General features: G+C 34.9%; 3 protein-coding genes, 2 non-coding genes and 1 pseudogene across 6 annotated transcripts; 2 read left to right on the forward strand and 4 right to left on the reverse strand.

The window, feature by feature from the left end:
- The first annotated feature begins 6 nt into the window (after positions 1 to 6).
- R09F10.1 (Papain family cysteine protease) lies at positions 7 to 1,607 on the forward strand. Its single transcript, NM_077007.6, has 5 exons — positions 7 to 147; positions 199 to 828; positions 880 to 1,058; positions 1,112 to 1,292; positions 1,338 to 1,607. Exons 1-5 carry the CDS (start codon positions 59 to 61, stop codon positions 1,408 to 1,410), a joined length of 1,152 nt encoding a protein of 383 aa, NP_509408.1. The 5' UTR covers positions 7 to 58; the 3' UTR covers positions 1,411 to 1,607.
- Positions 1,522 to 2,866, reverse strand: R09F10.8 (DOMON domain-containing protein). Its single transcript, NM_077008.6, has 3 exons — positions 2,543 to 2,866; positions 1,780 to 2,489; positions 1,522 to 1,731 (listed from the first exon to the last, which is right to left on the reverse strand). Exons 1-3 carry the CDS (start codon positions 2,861 to 2,863, stop codon positions 1,644 to 1,646), a joined length of 1,119 nt encoding a protein of 372 aa, NP_509409.2. The 5' UTR covers positions 2,864 to 2,866; the 3' UTR covers positions 1,522 to 1,643.
- A 137-nt stretch (positions 2,867 to 3,003) lies between these two features.
- Positions 3,004 to 3,077, forward strand: F55E10.10. The gene has a single exon (NR_071663.1). It is a non-coding gene; the product is annotated as an Unclassified non-coding RNA F55E10.10 (non-coding RNA).
- F55E10.9 lies at positions 3,004 to 3,077 on the reverse strand. Its single transcript, NR_071664.1, has one exon. It is a non-coding gene; the product is annotated as an Unclassified non-coding RNA F55E10.9 (non-coding RNA).
- An 896-nt stretch (positions 3,078 to 3,973) lies between these two features.
- Positions 3,974 to 4,315, reverse strand: F55E10.4 (Cubilin; the record flags this gene model as incomplete). The annotated part of the gene is made up of 1 exon (NM_077010.1): positions 3,974 to 4,315. One exon carries the CDS (start codon positions 4,313 to 4,315, stop codon positions 3,974 to 3,976), a length of 342 nt encoding a protein of 113 aa, NP_509411.1.
- A 5,346-nt stretch (positions 4,316 to 9,661) lies between these two features.
- F55E10.5 lies at positions 9,662 to 12,032 on the reverse strand (annotated as a pseudogene). The gene is made up of 3 exons: positions 11,926 to 12,032; positions 10,399 to 10,580; positions 9,662 to 9,847 (listed from the first exon to the last, which is right to left on the reverse strand). Coding segments are annotated over exons 1-3 (475 nt in total).
- Positions 12,033 to 16,065: the final 4,033 nt, after the last annotated feature.

The raw sequence follows: 16,065 nt of genomic DNA on the forward strand, positions 1-16,065 counted from the left end.
AGCGGTCATTTGCTCGCTGTACTCCTTTCGATTTCAAGCTATCGACTCCTAAAATAAAATGGTGAGCGCCACCGTATTTAATGAAGAACAAAAACCGTGTAAGGCTGTTGATGATCGAATAGAAATTCCAGTGGAGACTTTGATAAAGCAAGTTTCTTCATTTATTTCTTGAAAAAAGATAATACAAGGATTTTACAGAAACCGAAAGTATCCAAATGGAAATAGTGATTTAAGCTATGTCCTCACTCAACTATTCTCTGGCTTGGTTCTACTGACAATGCTAATTTTGCTCAGTTTCTTCGTATTTCAACGGCTTAACCATAAAATGGAAAATCTAAAGCACGAACAAATGTTCAATGATTTTATTTTGAAGTTTGACAGAAAATACACGTCTGTGGAAGAATTTGAATACCGGTACCAAATTTTTCTGAGAAATGTTATAGAGTTTGAAGCCGAAGAAGAAAGAAATCTTGGATTGGATTTAGATGTTAACGAGTTCACAGACTGGACCGATGAGGAATTGCAAAAAATGGTTCAAGAAAATAAATATACAAAATATGATTTTGACACACCGAAATTTGAAGGAAGTTATTTAGAAACTGGTGTTATTCGCCCTGCTTCAATTGATTGGAGAGAACAAGGAAAATTAACGCCAATCAAAAATCAAGGACAATGTGGATCGTGTTGGGCGTTTGCTACAGTTGCTTCTGTTGAAGCTCAGAACGCAATCAAGAAAGGAAAGTTAGTGTCTCTTTCTGAACAGGAAATGGTGGATTGTGATGGAAGAAACAATGGCTGCAGTGGTGGATATCGTCCATATGCTATGAAGTGAGTGAACTATTTTCAAAAAAATAGGATTTGAAAGCCTGAAAAGTTAAGATTTGTGAAAGAAAATGGCTTGGAAAGCGAAAAAGAATACCCTTACTCCGCTTTAAAACACGACCAGTGCTTTTTGAAAGAAAATGACACTCGGGTGTTCATTGATGATTTCCGGATGTTATCAAATAATGAAGAAGATATCGCAAATTGGGTTGGAACTAAAGGACCCGTCACTTTTGGTAATGAATGCCTTATTAAATCATTAAAATATACAACATCTTTTTGTTTTCAGGAATGAATGTCGTCAAAGCAATGTACAGTTATCGTTCTGGAATTTTTAATCCATCTGTTGAAGACTGTACGGAAAAGTCAATGGGAGCTCATGCTCTCACAATTATTGGATACGGCGGAGAAGGAGAATCAGCCTACTGGATTGTTAAAAATTCATGGGGAACTTCATGGGGCGCAAGCGGGTTAGTGATTTTTGTTTCGGAAATTCATCAGTTATTCGTTCTCAGGTACTTCCGTCTGGCGAGAGGAGTGAACAGCTGCGGTCTTGCAAATACCGTTGTTGCTCCAATAATAAACTGAAAACTCATTTACTTAAGTGTTTCGTCGAATAAAAAATCCCAGTTTCCCGAACACTTCCATCTAGAGTCCTCAAACATGTTTTGGAATTCAGAAAAAAAACACGTCGTTCAAAAAAGTTAATTTACTTTTCAATAGATACCCGATGTGTTATATCAAACAATCCGCAAAGGAGCACAAAATGTTAATGCAATAAATAATTAAAAAATATGCCGCGATGATCTTTTAACAAGGATTTAGAAATGAATGCAGAAGACAAGGATGATGATGGCGTTGCGGAAGTGCTTGAATTTGGCAGAGCTGTTGTCGTAGTCATCGTCCGAACTGAAAAATTAATGGTTCATTTGATCTAAAAACGTTCATTCCGTTTACCTATTGTAAGCATCATCATCATCTCTGTCTTTGTCCATCGAACGTCCCCTTTTGCTGTTTTTGTTAGACTTTTTGCCAAAGTCCACATCTTCGCCATTCTCAAGCTCCTCGCTGTTGAACGGACGTTTTCTTTTCTTCGATGGCATATCATCCTCGTATTGATCGTAATCCTCTTCTTGCTCGTCGCTGAGAACTCGGGTGTGGCGCCCTTTCTTATGTTCACGACGCTTTTTGGGATGCGATTCCTTCTCTTCAACTTCAGAATATTCATCATCGTCTTGATCTTCTTCCTCCCGCTCAAACTTCTTGATTGGGCGGCGACGATTAGACATTGCCGAAAAGAGTTTTTCCTCAAATTCCTCAATTGTGAATCTGTTTTTTTCATTGAGAATTGCCTCCATATCAGTAGATTCAGAATCATGATCAGAAAGTCTCTGGACCTTCCCAAGCAGATCCGTAGCCAACTTTTCCTCATCTTCAGATAAGGCTTCGTCTTGTCGGCCAATGGTTGCTGCAATGGGGTGGAAGAAGACACTGTCCGTGCTGATGGGTTCGAGCTTGTACGTCGTTGGAATGTTGCTCTCATTCGCGAATAATCCTTCAGAAACCACAAAATTCGACTGCATTCTGAAGTTGGAAGGAATTTCCTTTCCAACAAACGAGCAAATGAATGTATTGGTGTCCATCTGAGCTACGTATTGAGCCATGTTCTGAAAATAATTAAATAAACATCGGTGAACCATCATACAGAAACTTAAAATACCTGCTCAGTGATTGTTATGATCTCGCCTTGAGAAGAAATTCCACGAAGACGTTTGCGCTCATGAGGAATGCAGATCAGGTACTCGGTAGGGGCATTCTGATTAGAGTTATAGGCAAGAGCGACGTATCCATCAGGGGCAGTGAAGTTTTGCAGGTGAACATCCAAAGTGCCATCATCCTCAAAGCGAAGGAGCACGTGGCAATCAATACCCGGCTGGCAATTGACCGGAGATCCGTAGCACGAGTTCTTTTTAGAACAATCAGACAAACTAATTCCAGACGCCAGTGGGACTATAAAGACAACGAGCCACAAAGGAGACATTACCTGAAATTGAAGAAATGAGTTAAGAAAAAAGAGTTAGAGAGAGGAATGAAACAATGAAATGGCAAGTAAGGACTGATGAGTTCTCGAATGGTCGGAACCATTGCGCGCGCACACACCTGCGCGGCCCTTACGAGGCAAGAGAGAGAGAGAGAGAGAGAGAGAGAGAGAGAGAGAGAGAGAGAGAGAGAGAGAGAGAGAGAGAGAGTGTGTGAACTGAAGAGGGAATGAAGAAAGAGTGTGGGGACACGCGATACACAGATATGCTAAGAGTTGTTGTTTTTTTGTTGTGAAAAGAGAAAAAAGATGCGCTCATGTCTGTAGATCAAAAAAAATGCGATAGAGCAGGTTTGCTTTTATAATTACCAAAATTGATTACTGACCAAAAACGGAATATAAATACAAAAGAGTAGGAGTTCAAAAATCTGTTTCATGTTATAAATAAAATTTGTATTCTATTCAGTTTTTAAATTTTAATACCGAAAAAAACAAAATTCAGCGGGTAAAGTTGAATATATTCCTGTTTTTTATTTCCATAGCTGAAAAACCAAATTCACCATTGTACTCGTAGCACTGGAGAAATGATTTGTATTGAGAATGTTTGGTCCGTGAATTTCTCAATTTTATATTTATCACAGCATTAGGGAAACAGTTATGATGTTTGCTAATGTTCAGCCGAACCTTTTTATTGCGGTTTCCACTCAAACAAAGGTGAGCAGCATACAAATGAGTTGATTAAATTGAACCTAGACGATGAGCCGAAAATAATATATCAATAATGAAACGTTAGATTTTTGGATGTTACCAGTTTCTCACTATTGAGACCGGAACAAGCAAATAAAGAAATTCGAGTGAAGAGCGTTTGTGAAACTTTAGACGTCCCAAAGAAAATACTCATATTTGAAAGTTTACTTTACAATGGAACCAATCCAGATTCTTTTATAATATGAAAGGCAGTATACGTGAAAAATTCCGGTAGTTTAAATGTCTGTGGAGGGAGTCTGTGAAAGATAATCAGTAGTAACATTAGTTTTTCAGAGTGTTTTTTTATTAATGTGTATCTTGAAACTGCAACAAATGATATACGAAATCAATAGAAAAACATCGGGATTATACTCTTTCTTGTAGTCGTTCCTGAGGTGGATGTGCATTTTCCTCAAGGTCGTCTTCGACTTGACCGTTTTGATAACCTCCATTGACATGGTTATGGACTTGATGTTCTTGTGGAGGTGCTCCATCGGCATTGCCACGGGCCTGATCGTTGCTTTCGTTGAGGTGATAGATATCGAAAACTTGCATGCGTCGTTTGTTTTTTCGAAAGGCATAAATGATGAGAATGACCGCAAAGAGCCAACCACTTGGAGCTAGACAGATGAGCCACAAACGACTATCCTGCATGCTGGTCCTCGGATACTCGGTAGTGAGGTTTGTGGACATCAAAATATCCGACATGTCTCTGAAAAACAAATTAAAGTCTTAAATGATATTCTGACCAGGGGTGCGCGGCAATTGTACAAAATGAGACGGTTGGGCATGTTCCCCCGATATTTTTTATTAAAGTTTAATAATAGATTATATAAAATTATTTTCTCCATCTGGAAATAATTTTTATTAGACTTGGAAAAACCGAGAAAGTGTTTTAAGATTGTCTGAATATTGAAAATTGCCGGTGAAAATTGTCGAAAAATTGGCGGCAATTTTCACCGGCAATTTTCAATTTTCGGACAATTTTTTAGCACTTTCTCGGTATTTATAAGCCAATAAAAGTTATTTTCAAATAAAGCAAATACTTTTCTATATTGTATCATTATATAATATTTTAATGAAAAATATCGGGGGAACATCCATCCCAACCGTCTCATTTTGTAGAATTGTCGGCAGTTGCCGCACACCTCTGATTCTGACTAAATATAGAAATTCACATTAAACATGAAGCAAAATTGAAACTATAGGAGGATTGTGATAATCGTTTAAATAATTATACATACCAAAGTTGAAGAAGAGAAGTAAGTCAAAAATAATTATAATACGTGAGAATTGTGAGAAATAAAAAGTTTAGCTCAAGTTAGAAGTAAAGTCTGATTACTGACTAATTGGAATGAAAGTATCAGCTTTGAGCTTCTAGAATGTGTGATCTCCATTTTGCGAGTGCAACTTCCATGAACTTACAAGTACCGTTGGATAGATTATAATGGGCAAACCAAGGAATTTATGAAAAACGGTTGAACATTTCAGGTACCTGATTACCATAAATAATATCTTATTGTTAGAGTTAGACAATTGAAAGGGCTTAACTACTTCAAACCATTTGAGTTAACAAAAATTAATAAGATCCATCCGGTGAAAATTATCGGACTCCTCAAATATATTAAAAGTTGTATTGTTCTTTTAATAAATACACTAATGTAAACTTAAAAATTGCAAGCACGTCAGATATCATTTAAAGGTGGAGTAGCGCCAGTGGGAATTTTGTCTAAATGCACTTATAACGATTTAAAACGACCGAATATCATATTAAAACATTCCAAAAAAATTTAGATTTTTTTATAATTGACGGGCAAAGTTTTTGCAAAAAATTGAAATTTTGAAAAATATGAGCTTTTGAGGAAATTCAAAGCAATGTCGCATGTTTTAATTTTTACAATGTTTTATTACAAAAAAACTATTTTTTGGTCGACTTCTAAAATTATAAGTGGCAAAAACTGAGTAATTGTCACTTCTTGACACTAAATAAAAAACGTTCGAAAAATTGTTGAAACGTTTCATTATGATATTCGGTCATTCTGGGACCAAAGGAGTGGTTTTTAACAATTTCCCCACTTGCGCTACTTCACCTTTAAAAGCTCATTTCCCTGGTGGCAATTGATACCAATGAAAAGGGTGGGAGGAGCTCAACTACTGTATTGAAATCAGAATGATTAGCGTATAACTGGAAATTTGAACTTAACAATGCTGAAATCTAAACAATAAAAAATCTATGAAAACTTGTCAAATGGTCATTAGAACTACAGAGCTTTAGGGACTATGCTCCAATAAAAAGTCATTTTGGTCCAGCAAAAATTCCTGATGTGATACTTTTATTGGTAATTTGAAATGAGTTTTTATCTATAGCAGGAACTGAAAAAATATTTGTGAAAAGTAAAAAGTGAAAAAGAAGGATAACCGAATAGCGATGCTAGGCAACAATGTCGCTTGGGAATTAATTATCTCTGACGTTGCTATCAAAAATTAAGACGATGTTATCGATTCTTTCGGTTTGAAAAGCTCATGACTGCAAGTAACTAGAAAAAATACTAGTGACGCCGATTTGTTACGAAAACAACGATGTTAAAATATCACTTGAGCAGCTAATTTATGTTGGATTGCTCTTCAGAAGTATCACTGGAGCTTGGTCAAAGAGAGAAAAGTTCAAGATGCGTAAAACTATTTTTCCCTACAACATAAATCTAACAGGTAAAAAACATAGAGATTGCTTAAATGAGGAGTTCCGGTTCTGAGAATTTTTAACATGTTGATTGAAAATGTGCAATCCCTGTACATTTCATGAACGAATTTCACAATGAAATTTTTCAAAAAATTTTTTAAAATTTTGGCGGATCAGCTTTTCGAAAAAATAACCAAGTTATCTAAAGACGTTCGGTAACCAGCTTCAATAGTTTTTGGTTTTCTATGTGCTTCAAATGTACTTTAACAAAATGACGTAAGATAATATATGTTCATAATTGAAAAAGAGTCAACTTCGGTCAGCTTCGTCACGAAAAATGGGCAAAATTGGAGATTTTAGCTGAAATTATGGTTTTTTTTTGGAAATTGCGAACCACGATAAGAAATTTTAGAACTTTTTTGAGAAGTTTTATTACAAATTCGTGTATTTGAACACGGGTCAAAAAACCGAGATCCGTTACTCCTTCCGCTCCCTACACCCAAGCGTGGGTCGTGGGTGGCAGGCCCATCCCTCTATGAGGGAATATTCGGTTTGGTGGAAGTGGCAATGCATTTTGTATCAAAATAAGTCATCTTAGAAATCTGAAAATCTGTAACTCACATTTTTGGTGAGAAACAAATTTATTATGTGAGAGTTTAATATTTATAGAACAGTTGTACACAATTACATTTAATATATGGATTCCACTGATTTCTCACTTTCCTCTCGCTGTTCTTGTGGAGGTGGATCATTGACTTGATTGTCGGCATGTTCGTTTTGGTATGCACCATTGACGTGATAGTGCCCTTGACGTACTGGGGCGCGTTTTTTGATTATTCGGGTCCAAACAAAAACTGCAAGGGAAACGAGCCACCCAGCCACAAAAACGAAATAGAGAAGGACATCATTTGATAGAAGTGAGAAGTCATCATTCAACTCCGGTGATTCGTTGGTTTGAATTGTCGAGGTCTGCATGCTTACCACGTTTCTGAAAATATTACAAATCATTATGTATTTTTATTTATAAAAGAATACATTACTGAGAAGAAAAAAGGAATCACGATAAAAATTTCGTGTCTTATATATAAAAATCAAAACAAATTATATTTTCTAGAATAGTGTGGGTTTGATAGTTTGAAACAAAAGTCACGTGAGAAATGGAAAATTAAAAACGCAAAGCGAAAATCAAGGACTAATGAGAAAAATTATGTTTAGACAATAATATCATATTCTGACTCAGAAATAGTAGTATTTGTTTTTAGGAAGTTTGGTCAGATCAGTTTTCTTGATCTTACAAAATAGTCCAATGATGATAGAGAAAGCATGAAAACTTTTTTGAACATCTTTAATAAGAAGTAACAGTTTGACGACTTCAACCGTATATACCCAAAATGTGTAGGGATTCTTCTCAAAAAATTTCAGAAATTGTTTATGGATGTTCAAAATTTAAAAAAGGTCTAATTTTAGCTAAAATCTTAAATTTGGCCAAATTTTTCCGTGTCAGTAGTTGGAAGTCTAGTTTTTCTGAAATATCATCTTTTATTGTATATCTTGATATTTTATCTCACGTTATTTCGTTGATTACGGTACATTTGCACTGATAAGCAGTGTCTTGGAACAACAGAACACATCTACACAAATTCGAGAGATCTCCATTCAGGTTTGTTTGGAAAAAACCAAAGCATCTGGAAGCTGTAAACGACACTCCGCTATGACGCTGCATGACGCTTAGTGGAGCACGTTTGTAACGCTCAGAATGGTGGACTTTCAAATAAAGAGTTTTAAAATGGAAACAGAAATAGTGAATTGGGCGAATGGACTGACAGGACTAGGGTGCGTTTGCAAGTAAGGGAGACTAGAGCACGGCGCGAAAAGTTGTTTTCCGCTGTGAGATAACTGAGACATCTCAGGCAATCGACAGCATCTTCAGGTACGTTTACAAATGAGCATCACATAAATATTTTAAATACATAAATTAGGCATCCACAATACCACATAAGATTTTTCGATTTTACTTTGACGTCAAAATTAGAATTATTAGGACTACTTTGAAATTAAAGTCACAGGATTGCAAGTTTTTACTAAAACAACAAGTGACGTCGTCGATACGTATTGGCGAAGAAGCAATGTGGGAGGACTTCCAATCGTTACTAACAAAAGTGTAAATAAAATGAAAATTTTGAAAATTTCTGGACTGAATTTATTGTATTTGCACAAAACATTGTAAACATAATAAAAGGGGCAATTAAGTCATAACTTTAATTATTCAAGTGGAAGAATTCAACTGAAAAAAACCACAAGAATTATATTACTGATTTTCCATTTCGAGATCGAGTTCAGGGTCACCTTGAGTATCGTGGATATAAACGTTGATTCGCACATGCACTGTTCTTTGCGGGATATTAGTATTCTGGATATGCAGATTTTCAAAATGACTTAGAATACCTACAATAAGTTCAAGAAGAACAGCAATGAGGTGAAGCAATATTATTATAAACTCCAAAAGACTCCAAACACCATGACAAAAAAGACTCCAAACACCATGACAAAATCGTCTTTGACAACAGGTTTCCAATTTCTTGTCTGGGATTAAATTAGAGTTCTTAATTCAATGGTCGATTAAAAAAACGTCAGTAAATTAATGGTAAAATACTAAAGATTTTGTTCTGAAGCAGATCAATTACATCTATAATACTCACGTGATGAATTGTAAAAAGTAGAAGTAAAAGTTTTTCAAAATGTTGAAAGAAGTCAACAACGTCTATTGGGAATTACCTTACGTATCCATACGTAAATAATGCTGATTATCGTGTTACTTTTGTTTTAGACGTCACCTGATTCAAAGTTAATTGAAGATATCTATACAGAGCTCATTTTAGTGTTGGTCTGATTCTTCATTCAATATAAAGTTGCATTAGTTAACGGAAGAACAAATTGATACTTTTGCATTTATGTCCTTTGCCAGCATTCGTTGATCAAACAAAAGTATAGAGAACATGAGTCTACATCAAAAATCTGTTAAACGGCTTAAAATCCAAAAGGAAGTGACATGTTCAAAATAGTGCAATAAATATTGTAAACTTGACTTTGGTTTTGGTTCTAGTTTGTTTTCGAAACTTGTTGAAAAAGAATTGGCATATGTTCTGCAGTTCAACATTGCAACTCTCTTCAGTGTCTTGCAGTTGATGTGTTGTAAATTAATTTTGGGTTTGAAGCAATAATGGACTGAGGAAAAAACAATTTTTAACAAGATTTTTATTACCGATGATCAACTCCAAGGAAACGATAATATCATTTAAGCAACCGGGGAAATGGATGGCTGCTGTCTTCTGTCATCAGTTCTTTGCTTTTGAACTATTCTGATGATAGCGACATCACCGCCAACTTGGCCATTGAATTGAACGGCATTGTCCACATGAACTTCGTTTTCTCTCACGAATTGCAAAGAGGATTGGAGCAACGATGCAAATGATTAAAAAAGCGGAGATTACGACAATGAAAATGTTGAGGATGTTACCGTCGTCAAGATTTGGCAATTCGTTGGGGTTTGATGCCATTTTCTGGAAAAAAAAACAATGATAAGGCACTTTTTTGAAGTCATTAAGTGAAAAAATGTTCCTCTAAGTTTAAATTGATTTTGGAGATCAGTTCTATACAATTTCATACTTTAAAAGAAAAAGTAAACATTAAGCAACGAATTGGAAAAAAATAAAACGAAATCAGAAGCGAAAAACAAGAAATTAACGAGGAACGAATATCATCGTGTGAGTCAGGATCACACAATTCTTTGACTAGCTTCACAATAAGCTAATTGGATCAATGAGCATTTTGAAAGTTTGAAGATAACTGTGTCGGAGTAGTATCAACACAAATTCAAGTTTGTTTTTGTGGTGGTGAAAATTAGATACAGTTATGGTAACACAGTATATACACTCTATTTAGAGTAAAACTGTGCACCAATATGAGATGCTTCCGGATATTCGTTCGATCTGGCAATAATCAAAATAAATAAATACACCTAATGGTTTTTTTTTCTAGCAATGGGTACGCCGTTTCCAATACTGAACGAGAATCGTTAAGTGTTCGACTATATTTATACATTGACATTTACACAACTTATTCATCATCGAAGTTCACATTGAGTCCGGTGTTAGAACTGGCATTGGCTTCATCTTGCTTTTTGATGTTGATCACGCAGAGAAGTCTGATGAACGTGATTGCAATTACGGAAATAAGAATAATAGCAAGAAGAACATCATAATTGACTTTTTCACTGCTGCACAGTGCAAAAATCTGAAAAAAACTTTTTTTGAAGTAATTTTGAAACCAAAACATGTATCTATTAAGTATCCAAATAAGTTCCGGGTCAAAAATCATAACTTTGTTCGCTGCGTATCGATTTTTACGAAATTTTGAGAATTCACGTTATCAACCATGATCTTTCATTTGACGGTAATCACAAAATTTTTTGACCACCCGAAGTGCCCTAACTTGGAGCCAATTTTTTCAGACATTTTTTGGATCTCGCTTCTTTTCAGCTTTGAATTGAGGTTTGTGTGCGGATTTTATTAAATTTTTTTTGTCGGTCGTCAAAAAATCTTCAAAAAAGTCTTTGTCAAAAATTCTTGATTTTTCATACAAAAATGATGTAACTAAGTGTTAACTATTTTTACACATACAAAACATTTGAGTTTGATATTTGGATCTCAAGAAATACTCAAAAAACTCTAAAACTTTCCGGAAAAAATATTTTTTTACTATCATTTCAGAGTATCGAACTAAATGTAAACGTTTTTTATGTGTAAAAATATTATAGTTTACACATAGTTACATCATTTTTGTATGAAAAATCAAGGATTTTCGACAAAAAATTTTTTGAAGATTTTCTGACGTCCGACAAAAAAAAATTTTTGAACGGGTTTTTCCAAACTTTTGTTTTTTTCCTTATAATGTATTTCAAACAAAGCAAAATCCGCACACAAACCTCAATTCAAAGCTGTAGGGAAGCGAGATAATAGAAATGCCTGAAAAAATTGGCTCCGAGTTAGGACACTTGGTCAAAAAATTTTGTGACTATTGTCAAATGAAAGATCATGGCTGATAACGTGTATTCCCAAAGTTTCATAAAAATCGATACGCAGCGAACAAAGTTATGATTTTTGACCCGGAACTTATTTGGAGACCTAATAGCAACAGAAAAAAATCATTTAATTCTTGCCAACACAGCTTGGTTAATGATACCTGTATAATTATCACGTATCAAATAAGAGAAAATGAGTAGCAAAAGGCGGAGATATGGAAAGCAATAATAGGATTCCCAACTCGTGATTAGTCTTGATGTATATTTGAATTTGAATTTTATTTATTTAACTCAAAGAAAAATCGGACATTAGTAGTCATCAAAAATTGGCATAGATATCAGCATAGAATTCATAACAAAATAAAAGATCTAGTACTAGTTTTCATTCATCAACACTGATAGATCACATCACTTCTGGTTCACAAACGTTTATTTGTTCAAGTTCAGTTCACTATTGAAAAAATAAATTAAACGTCATAGGAACGTGGTAATATTTCGGGATTTCCCGGAGCAAGGTCCTGCATTGGATTTTCTTCGAATGGGTCAACCGTACCGTACATTTCGAGCTCGTATCCAACGAGTGTTCCATCACCAAAATTTGGATTCTCGTATCCTGGTTGTACTTCTGGAGCCATTATGTGAGCAATGAGGATGACCACAACCATAAACGCCGCAAGGAATAGAAGTGGTAGTGGAGATGCGTAAATGCCATGCCCGGCGACGGGCTTTGTCGTTGCCATAGTAGTCATTAAAAGTGATGCATTTGTTGCTTCTTGGGACAAACAGGCCATTTGAAGTCTGCAAAAAAAAAAGTCATTATTAACGAATAAAAAACAGATTTTAAGGTTCGAAAGTTTAATGGAATTATAGTTAGAAATACAATTTATTGGTTTGAGACTTTGCAAGAAAGTTGATAATAAGAACACATGATTTTATGGCGAGTGCGTGTGTAATGAAGGCTTTCACTGAGTTTGAGAGATATTCAAAACGAAGCAGACTTCATCGCTTCAGAACTCAGCCTGTAATTACATGCGAGAAAAAAAAAACTACACCGACGTTAGTTACTGTCTAGAAAAAATTGTTTCATTTAAAAACTAACCAAAAATAATTACCCGCAAGCATTATCGTTTATGGACAATCTATCTGACAAACCCACAACTAAAAAAAGCGAGTGCGTGAAAAACCGAAGTGAAGAGAACTCGAACTTTTTTTTTAATGGCAAATTTTGTCGCTGTATGAAGCCGTTTTTTTTCCCGGGTATCTGAATAACTGGTAATACATATTTCTATAATAAGTGATAATTGTTCGATATCTAAAATCTGGATCTGTGCAAAAAACGAGTCTACAGAAACGACTTGCAAAACGTACTTTAACTCTGAAAATTATTCTTTACACAAGCCATTCGCATATATAATTTGACTCTACGTTTTTATCGCTTTCAAACAAGAAACCTTAAGCTTAATCAGATGAAAGATCCTGTTTGTAATTTAAGCGTAAAACTAAATTTCATGTGAAAACGTTTTAGAGAAACAATTTCAGGGTGTCACTTTCGAAGTTCAAATAAGTTTTGGAGATACACTCTAGTACGCGATGTGTAGCTCCAGGAGTGTTCAGTCACTGTTACCGTTCTAGGCAGGCATTCTGATCTCCGTTGTTGTTTATTTCAGCTCATTTCTCTCAAATTCTGAGATTACCAGTACACATCATTTTTCCTTCGGAGTATTCATTTATTTCTATAGGACCAATATCTCAAAATTAAACATAACTAGGAATTATGTTTCGATTGCCTGAAGTGAGATGTACATCCTCTGTGAATGAGTCACCATGTTCGAGCATTCCAAATTCATATCCAGCAAGCGTTCGATCACCGACACGTGCTTGCCTGGCACCGTTCCTGTCACCAGAACCAAGGTCGCACGCAAAAATAACCATCACTAGCAAGATGGCGAGGATGAACCAAAGGACAGCAACAGTTATCATCTGGTGTTGTTTCTGTGAAGTTTCCTCAATGGCAAGAGTTACGTCGATGATGGAATCAGTGTGAGTTTCGTTCATTTTCTGAGAAGTGTATTTGATTGTGAGGTTAAGTGTAATTGCGTTAACGACATACTTATAAGTTAAAAATTCAGAAAGTATATCTGAAAAAGTAGTTAGAAGCATAAAATCAAAATAATGAGTCGAAACGAAGTCGACAACAAGGGCTAATGAGCTGTCCTACCTCCAATGCTGCCATTAGGGAATTATCAGTTGCGAGAGCATCAAAATCACGAGTTATGTGCATTTGGATTTGTCGGCAGCATTTCAAGGAGTAAAACACAATTATCGATTTTGTTTAAAAAAGTGGCAATTACCCAGTTTTTGCCACTTTTAGGAAGCCGTCGATCGAAGAAAAAGTTTTTCTTCAAATTTTATGGTCTGCTTATGAATATTAATAATACATTGATTTTTCACATTTTCCATATGATTTAATCCAGCTTTGTGGAGTGTAAACACTCTGAAAATCTAAATATATGCCTGGAATGTACGGAATTTATTGCACTGAACTTTAAGGTGTATTTTTGAAAACTATGTTCATAAAATATCTACATATATAAAAAATGATCAGAAAACTTAAAGAATGGCACATGCTCCTTCCAAAACCGAGTACCATCCCTTATTCTTTCAGATTCAAACCAAAACTTATTAGTTTTGTTTTCCTTTCCACGTGGTTTTTTTTTAGATATGTGGATGATTATATACTTTATTTTTTCAGTGTTTTTTTAGTCCAAATTATGTATATCAAACTCGTGAGTAAATGACCGTGACGGTGTATAACCGCACCATTCTAGAGAAATTATTCTGCTACTTAAAAAACTTGGAGCATAATAATTCTCACCGAAATGGCGGTCAACATTTTTATGTTTTTTACAACATTTTTGAAAATGAAGCAGCAAAAACACGCATAGACAAACTAGGTGTTCCACATTGCGGGTTCCGCGATCGTCTGTGTTTTGCATTCGGTGGGTGAGGCGATGACCCATTAAGGTGTTTGAAACTTTGATTTTGTTGTTTAGGATTAGTTCAAAGTTATTTAAAGAATAATTTGAAGTTTGTTAAGATTAACATTGCTTCACTTATACTTATACAATACAATACATTATGTTAGCTCAGCCTCAAAGTCAAAGAATGAAACAATGTTTTGATTTACAAGTTTGTTTGTTATGAGGTTCGCACTCACAAATTTCATTTTTTCACACTCATCGTGAAAAAATTAAACTATCTGATAAAAGAAAGTTCTGAAATTTTTTAACAAAAAATACTAAATATTATTCAACATTTGCAACATTCATTTATAGATTTAGGTATCAAACTTCCACAAAACAAGGAATTAAGGCTGCATTGCCTGAAGTAAGTCCATTATTATTGTGCTCTTCTAACTTTTCAGCAGGTTTGAACATATTGAAGTTGTAGCCAACAAAAGTATCATCTCAGTCATTTGCACCGCACGCGTTAATCATGGCAGGAGAACAGCCAATATACAATGCGATGAGGGTGATTAGCACAAAAATTACAAGTATCATAAGAAAGATGAGAATAAGTAGGATAAAAATGGGTATAACGTGATTTTTCACATGCATGGCGTTTGCATCATCCCAAGTTCAGTTACTCAGAACCTGAGCATGGTCCATGTCCTAAAAAATTAATACTGAACTCAACTTTGCAAAGACCAATAATTAAAACAACGACAAAATATAAACGGATTAAAAGTTATAAAGATTCAGTACAGCTGTGTATATATGCAGTGCCTCTATTTCAGATGAAACTATCTTGTCGAATAAAGCGGTGAGATCAGAATGTGGGAAAAACTTTTACAAAATGAAAGAGCAAACATTTTTGGTGGGAAAGAAAGTTGGAGCCAAGTGGACAAAAGGGTAATGAAAAGCAGTGTTAACCAATATAGTTAACCAAATATATCATATGGGAATTATATACCTCCTAGTCAGCTTAGCATGTTGCAAAAACCAAATGATAGTTGAGTTTTTGTTGCTTATTTGAAAATTATCGCTTCAAGTAAAATACAACTACGCGTGCATTAATTTTTTTTAAGCAAATTAAATTAACTATTAATTAAAAAGATTCCCAACCAGTACATTCAATTTTTAACCAACGTTTTATTGCATTTGCTCAAAGATAATTCACATCAGTCTTCACCAGTTGTCTTGTGTGTTGGCTTTAACGATTTACAGTAAAAAAACTCCACCCACATTGCTGCTTGGCCAATACACGTTGGCAAGGTTGCTATCTAATTTTCTGAAACATAGTGTGTACGCGGGATTGTGAACTAAGCAATGAAACTATTCATTTCATTTACATTTTTTTTCTGAGTATAATAATTTTTTCTACGTTGTCAAGCATTCAGGTTTCAACAATTGGGAAAACACCGATAATGAACTCGTTAGTTGTTTCACGCGTTTGAAATTCTATTACAACCTCTTGGTAATCTTTCAGGAACTTATGAGACTGCCCAGCTTGGTCAAAAAAGGTTCTTTCACACTTATCTCATTGACACAAATTCTGTAGATTATGACATTGAACGTTGTTTTTAGAGTAACTTCAATTGAAGAGTTTTTTTGAAGAGTCCCCTTATTAACTATTTTTTTCTTCAGAAACAACAATAAAAAATTTCATTCCGAATGATCAGGAAGTTCTACTCTTTAT

This window comes from Caenorhabditis elegans, chromosome X, assembly GCF_000002985.6.
Source record: "Caenorhabditis elegans chromosome X".
Classification (NCBI taxonomy): Eukaryota; Metazoa; Nematoda; class Chromadorea; order Rhabditida; family Rhabditidae; genus Caenorhabditis; species Caenorhabditis elegans.

What these genes read in the sequence shown, in the direction of transcription:
- R09F10.1 (NM_077007.6), top strand. Translation starts at nt 59, where the DNA reads ATGGTGAGCGCCACCGTATTTAATGAAGAACAAAAACCGTGTAAGGCT. An exon ending in TATCGTCCATATGCTATGAA is followed by an intron (nt 829 to 879) that starts GTGAGTGAACTA and finishes TGAAAAGTTAAG; the next exon opens with ATTTGTGAAAGAAAATGGCT. An exon ending in TAAAGGACCCGTCACTTTTG is followed by an intron (nt 1,059 to 1,111) that starts GTAATGAATGCC and finishes TTTTGTTTTCAG; the next exon opens with GAATGAATGTCGTCAAAGCA.
- R09F10.8 (NM_077008.6), bottom strand. Translation starts at nt 2,863, where the DNA reads ATGTCTCCTTTGTGGCTCGTTGTCTTTATAGTCCCACTGGCGTCTGGA. An exon ending in TCATAACAATCACTGAGCAG is followed by an intron (nt 2,490 to 2,542) that starts GTATTTTAAGTT and finishes AATTATTTTCAG; the next exon opens with AACATGGCTCAATACGTAGC. An exon ending in GATGATGATGCTTACAATAG is followed by an intron (nt 1,732 to 1,779) that starts GTAAACGGAATG and finishes TTAATTTTTCAG; the next exon opens with TTCGGACGATGACTACGACA.